We start from the raw sequence: 7,493 nt of genomic DNA, 5'->3' as shown, positions 1-7,493 counted from the left end.
ATATGTACTTGATAAAAGATAAATAGATCATTAAGATAGATATTAAGAGCTTGATAATATAGCCTAATACTTGTTAGAATCTTCGAATATAATAATTCTGAATATAATAATTTTTTTAATAGGAATTTATTATAATTTAGTATAAGTATAATTCAAAATTTGTAAACACATGTATATCATTTTATGTCACATATCAGAATGATTAAGAAACTGAGATAGCAAAAAAGTTGTGAATACTAAAACCGTTGTATGCTTCAAAATTGATTCTTTAATTCATGACGATGAAACGTTAGTAACTTAAAGTGAAGATAATTAAAACGAATTCTACGGAATACCCTAGTGGCCTTAGAAATTAATTTTATTTTATAAGAATAGATTTGATGCTAAATTTTTTATCACTAGTCTCTGCTAAGTTATCATAATACTCGATGCTATCTGAATGTGAATTTTGGCGAACTGTAATAAAATTGATATACTTGCGAAAACTATATTAACCGAATATAATACAATGTACCATTATTTTAGAACGTCTATCATTCTTTACATGGAATATAAGTCAGCTGCATGAGATACACCTCCCAGATAATAAAAAATGTTTAAAATTGGGTTATAAGACATTTTTTGCGACTAAAAAACGATTTAAAAATGTCTTGTGTCACAATTTTAGACTTTGTGTTGTCTGAGCTCTTCTCTTTCAAGATTCATAAATTTTGATGATCGTATATAGAAAAAAATTAGATTATATGTCATTTTATATTATGCTATAGCAATAATATGTTTACATCTCTGCGAAAGCGTTTCTAATCGCCTTTAGAAAAGAACATCGATTTGTACATCTAAACGTATGTACATACAACAGGAATTGTGTGTAAATGTAAATATTGTTATGTTACATTTCGAATAAAAAAAAAAAACAAAAGAACTTTTGATGCAAATATTATTTATTAAAAATACATATATCGAATGAATTTTATATAAAACAAATATAATACAGGCATTGTATTTCTTTTACTTACATAGGAACTTTCCTTATAGACACTGATCTTAACAATATAATTTAATAAGTTGCATATTAACTGACATTTGTAATTAGATACATACTATCGCAAAATGTTTATAACGATTTAGGTTGTGTTCCAAATTTGCTACCAGGATTGAAAATTTATAATTTAAATTACACGCACTATATAGGTTTTGAGTACTGGCAATTTTGGATCGCAACCTTAATATGAAAAATAATTGTGAATTATTTTATTAATTTTTATCTCAACTTACAACTATTATAATTGATTTTGTTTAAAAACTTTAATACAATTAATTTTTCCGAGATTAGAATGAAATGAATAAATTTACAGAATATAGTCACTATCTGGAAACAGCAGTATCTCGGCGCTAACAAATATTTACAACAATGATAAAGCTTTACATCGCGTGGAATCATAATGTAACTTATACATGATATCTATGAAATATTGTTCATTATTGAAGAGATAATCATAACTAATAATCACAATCATTAATATTTATTTTTAATTGCATATTTTAATATTTATGGAATTTGTCCATATCCATAAATTATGAAATTTATGGAATTATAAAATTTATAAATTAAATTTGTATAAGTAAATACGCAATTAAAAATATTTGAACTTTTTGAAAATAATTACATTTTAATAAATTCCTATTGGAAAAAATGTATATATTCAGCATATGATCATATAAAATAGAAGATTAAAAATAAAGTACGAAATATGCTATAAAAAAGATCAAGTTTTTTTTTAAATCAAATCAATAATGAGCAAATAATTGAATAAATGAGTATTAAATAATAGATACTTTTCTATCAGTACGTATAATTTCAAGCCATTATTAAAAATTTTTTAGCACAGCAAAATTACATCATTTATGCATCATTTTTGTAATTTATATCATAAAAATATCGTGAAAATATAAAAGCAGAAATATGTAATAAAATTATTGAAGTATTCGAGTACATCCATATTTTCAAACATCTTATTTTACATCTTGTATTTTTCTTTTTTTTTTAAACAGGCATACGATGAGTTTGAGTGGGTACTACGAGTTTCTTTTTAACAGTATTTGCATTTAATTTGTCAGTAATACTAAATATTGTTAAATTTTTTATTGCAGAATTTAATTCATTTGCCAAAGCTTCACCTTTTAATTTTTCGGCAATTTTCTTAATTCCTTTTGAAGGGGGGCGCAGATTTTTCTTTTTTTGTATTTTGTTTAAACTTAGGAAGTAGAAATCGCGATTTATTTCTTCTACCGGATTGTTATATTTATTTTTAGCTTCTACTTTTGAGATATCGTGCTTAAATATTCTATCTGTTGCCTTCGGAAGTAAGTTTGCCTTGCAATCAAAATTCTCTCTTTCCTTATCTGTCTTCGTTGCAACATCAATTATTATCCAATCTTTTTTAAATGATTCGTCTGCCTTATTGTCTACCACGTTTTCCACTTTCAAACTTTGGTCTACTTTATGCTCAGTACTATCTTTTCCCTTTTCACATCTTCCTGATCCTAATAATTTCACATCTGATAAAATATCAGATGTCTGATCTATCGATTTTCTTTTAATCTTACTAAATAATTTGTCTTGTATCAGCTTTGTATGTTGAAAGAACAAGCCTCCTGTTACTTTTACTTCATTTGTATTACTAGAAGTTGTATTATCAGAAGTTATTGAATTATATAAGGACACTATTTTTTTAAAATTCTTTCTTTCCTCCATATGTTTATCTTTCTTCATTTTTGGAGTTTCTATCTTTTTGAGCTTCATATCCAAATAGTTTTGCCTTTGGTTATTATTTTCTTCTAAACTACAAGTGCTTAGTTGCTGGATTAATTTATGTAATTTTTTTTTACGTTTCTTCTTTGCAGTTTTGGATAAAACAAAATCTTTTGTATCTTCAAAACATTGCAATATGCTTGCGTTTATTGTTTCACACTTATTTTCCTCGATGTCTGATTTTGCATTCTTGTCGACTATGTCATTCTTTTGATTGATCATAGCATCACTTAACAGAGGGTTAGTATTTAAATATAATGCATCCTGCTGTGCAATTCTTTCTAATTTTCCATTTGATGTAAAATTGTATTCCATTGGTTCATGCATAATTTTGTTAAAAAATCCAACCTTCTGATTCATCATATATGCATATGTTTTCTCTGAATCTGAACAATTTTCAAATATCTCATGATCAAAATAGAATGGACTCAAAGTTACAGATTTTTTCCAGAAATTATGACGGTTAGTTTTGGAAGTAGCCGCATTAGCGATGGTCATCAAAGAAAACTCTTCACCATTCGACTCGACTTTAATGTTTTTAATGGTGTCATCATACAAGCTGTTCCACCAAGGTTTGTTCTCATCATATCCTATACCTGCCTTATTTTGATTTGTCGCAAGTTTTACGGGTTCCGTTATGCCATTTTCATTTTTACCAAGTCCTTTGCCTATTAAAAAAAGGTAAACTTTTAGTTTCATTTCGTTCTTTGTTTCATATTGTTGCTTAGTTAACGGCAATATGATCCGACAATATTATCCTTTATATTTCATAAAGGATAAAAAAATACCAAAAAAATACAAAAAAAGAGGGGATGAAATCGAGACTGAGCCACAAAATAGACGAAGGCTGCATTTCGATATTTACTGCCAGTACCGAAAAGATATATATCAATTCCATTTCGAAAAAATTTTCACTGCTTGTAAATATGTTCAATTGCAAATTAGCTTATACTATTTCGAATATATTAAAAAGTTTAATAAAAAAGAGTAAGTATCGGTTGTCTATTACTCTTCTTTTATTATTGTGTGCGGTACCTTCTGAGTTACATCGTTTTTGGTTGAGATGCTACATAGTCTTTGATTTTTCTCACTGCAATTGTTCCAATATAAGATGGGATTCTATAAGCAACTATTACTTTTTCTTCTTTTAATGAGATTTAAACTCTTCACTAAGAAGATACTTATATAATATTTTGCTAATTTCATAGTTGCATAATTATGTGAACTCGGATTACGGTTACTTTTTGCGGTTTCTTTATAGACTTTTTTATGTTAACGTCTACATTGCTGGAATGCTTCCAAAGTTTTTATGATTACTACGAGAATTTGATCTTTGGATTTTACATTATAAAACAGAATAACTTTTACAAGAACATGCAAAATGCCCTTATTATTCGAGTACTTACTATAGGTTTCGAGATTATTAAAGACTAAAAGATCGTCGCAAGCATTTTAGTAATTAACACGTATTTACATTATATTATACACGTATTAAGTGATAGATAATTTATATTTTTTCCGTTTGTAATAATCTAACATAAAATTTTTATAAAAATTTTTTGTCAACATTGAGAATGACCCGATCAGTCAAAACGTTTGTTATATTTTCATATTTATAATTTTATAATATATTTTCTTTGTTTTGGCTCGTAACTCTTCAAAAATTTTGATTTTATTTATTAATATTGAGTCTTATTATCTTTTATAATTTTAAAAATATACATTATATGCACTATAGATCTTCAGTACTGGCAGTGAATATCGGTAATTTAAAAATTATGTATTGTAAATTGTTTGTTCATCAATTTCGCCATGTGGCGGAAAATGCGTCACATTGTTCGGACCAAAAAATTCATAGTTCTTACCTTCCTCCCAACCGTACTTCAACAGTTCTCGCTTCGCAAAATTTGCCATCTCTACAACCGTACAAAATTTTGTGTACACGTAACACGTGTAGAGTTTTACTGTACTACGTTAATATACACGTTGCCGCGTATACTTCTGATTCGGTGTGGCACTCGCCGTTGAATAGCGACGATTTCGGCCAGATGGGAATCACAGATGGGAATTGCCTCGTATAGTAGGCTTTTATCTTATAGTCTAGTACCAGAGAGAAACCTGAGAGAGGGCATGACGGTCCAAAATCTATAATCGCAAAATGCTACTAGTGTCCCTAGAATACAGAGTACCGGCGATCTCATAGACCTCTTTTTATTGGATCAGAAGTCAGACTCTCTAAAAGAACCAATCACTTCACAATTTTTGGGAAGATAATGCATTGTATTATCTGTTTTTCATGAATTGGAACATTTTATTACACAACAGTATGGCATTGCATACTCTGTAAATACAGAGAATTATTGCATAGTACTTTATAAATACTATTCATACTACTATTCTACTTTCTATATTTATATATTAGTAAGTAATAGTATTAATTATTATCTCTATTTTTATATTAGGTGTTTTAAACAAATTAGTTGTTTATTTACAGAATAAACGACTTTAACCTATCAGAAATCGAATACATCAGAATACATGATTTCTGATAGGTTGATAATATTGTATAAGGAGTAAATTTGCGTTCCGTTAATTTGCGCTATTTTTCAGAAAACTAAGGAAAACTTAATAAAGAATAAATGATTTCAACCTATCAGAAACCATATATTCTAATGTATCCGATTTCTGATAAGTTAAAATCATTTATTCTTTATTCCTAATTTTTTATTTCTTATATTCTTCTGCACAGGGCTTTATTAATTAAGGCTTTATTAATAAAGGCTTTATTAATTTAACAACATTATCAATAGTTTAAGAACATACAAACTTATATAACTTATATAACTTATATAACTGCATAAACGTGTATAAAAAAAACATATGCATAACAAAAATTATCCAATTACATTTCTGCTATAAAGACGTATGTAAAATGTGATTGGATAATTTTTTTTATGCATACGTTTATGCGGCTATACAAGTTGTATGGATATATCGTAATATATCTTAATCCGTAAGAAAATTAAATTGTGATGCCCAGGGATTTTCGTTGCTACCAACATTATCGCCTTTTTTATTATAGAAATTGTCATGTAACCGATATATGACTTATGTCTACCGCACACAGACGCGATAAACTACTAGCAATATCCAATAAAAACTCTACCTTTTCTCATGTAACGTGCAAAGCAGAGCTTTAATTGAATATTGCTCGTCGCTCATCGCATCCAGTATACAGTAGGTACATTAGCCCTGCAAAGTTAGTTACAATATTTAATATATTTTAATAAAATTCAGATAATAAAATTGATATTTGTTTAAATAATACTATGATCAATATTTTTATTGCAGCAAGAACTTTTTAGTCTTGAATTTATAATTTTTATATTATAACTTAGAATCAATGAGTATTCAAGTATTATTTACATACTGCTAATATGGTAAAGAATTCGATTTAAAGGTATTGATGTAATAAATTTTATCTCTTACCGCACGCTTAATGTATATAATATCTTATACTTGTTATATCAAATCATGATATATATTTTGTAGAATAAAAGCATCTATTTATGCCATTGACAGTAATATCACCTAAGCAATATAAAAATTTATTGCTCGTTATGATGAGCCAGAGAAGAAAAATACTTTCTTCTTATGGATTCTGCGCATTAACTTGGCACTTTTACATTGGCACACATATTGTACAATAATTAGAATTTAATAAAAATATAATATATGTAACGTATTATAAAAGATACATGTGCAAAAATATAATACGTGTAATTTGTTTATAAGTTTATAAGTAAATATTTTATAAATTTATTTTTTATATTTGCGCAAATTCTAAAGATTTCCTATTCTGCTTTTAATTTATTGCAACAAACTTCAAAGTAGTACTCGTCATTTATTCTTTATGAAATGTAATAAAATACTATTGACTTAATCGAACTTACAGCAAGTGTATTTTTGTACATAGAGTACTTAGCAGTAGAAATAGAATATTTTTAGATATTCTTGTATTAAAAACTTTGTTCCGTTTATAAAAAAACTTTTTAGCACGTGTATAAAAAAAGGAATACAAATTTCTATAAAATATTTTGTCAAATATTTTAAAGCTAGAAGAGATTTTAATAGTTGAGCACATGCAAAATTTTTATTATTTTGACTCGAAGTTCATCTTATATTCAGAATTTGCATATAAAATACTAAACATTTCTAAAATTGTAAATTATATAAAATATACAAAATATATTTTACAAATTGAAAAAAATTTGAAATCATTTTAATTGATAATATAATGTTATCAAATATTAACTAAAGTCTTGGTTAAACCTAAAATTAAAGTCTTTATTAATTTTTGTGTAGATTAATTTTTGAAGTAAAACTTAACAATTTCATGTTTTAAATTTTTTTAGAGAAGAAAGTGGTATTAAGGGACTCCATTTATTTTTTGTACAATAACTTGGTTAATAATCAATACTTAAATATAAAACTTAAGTTACATTTGTAAAACTAAAATGTTATTCAATTGCTTTCCAGACAGCACACAATATTTATAAAATATTTACAAAATATTTGTAAATATTTATAATATTTATTTTAAATTTTGTATATATTTTTGTGATCTTAGATTGCGCGCGCGCGCGCGCGCGCACGCACGCACACACACACACACACACAC

General features: G+C 26.8%; 1 protein-coding gene across 1 annotated transcript; it reads right to left on the bottom strand.

Moving 5' to 3' along the window:
• Window positions 1-2,044: 2,044 nt before the first annotated feature.
• Window positions 2,045-4,879, bottom strand: LOC108690730 (G patch domain-containing protein 4). The gene is made up of 2 exons (XM_018198168.1): window positions 4,678-4,879; window positions 2,045-3,480 (listed from the first exon to the last, which is right to left on the bottom strand). The coding sequence occupies exons 1-2, from the start codon at window positions 4,724-4,726 to the stop codon at window positions 2,045-2,047; spliced, it is 1,485 nt and encodes a 494-aa protein (XP_018053657.1). The 5' UTR covers window positions 4,727-4,879.
• Between the last annotated feature and the right edge of the window lie 2,614 nt (window positions 4,880-7,493).

This window comes from Atta colombica, unplaced genomic scaffold, assembly GCF_001594045.1.
Source record: "Atta colombica isolate Treedump-2 unplaced genomic scaffold, Acol1.0 scaffold35, whole genome shotgun sequence".
Lineage (NCBI taxonomy): Eukaryota > Metazoa > Arthropoda > Insecta > Hymenoptera > Formicidae > Atta > Atta colombica.
Note: the sequence above shows the minus strand (reverse complement) of the source record. Positions and strands in the feature narration are given on the sequence as shown.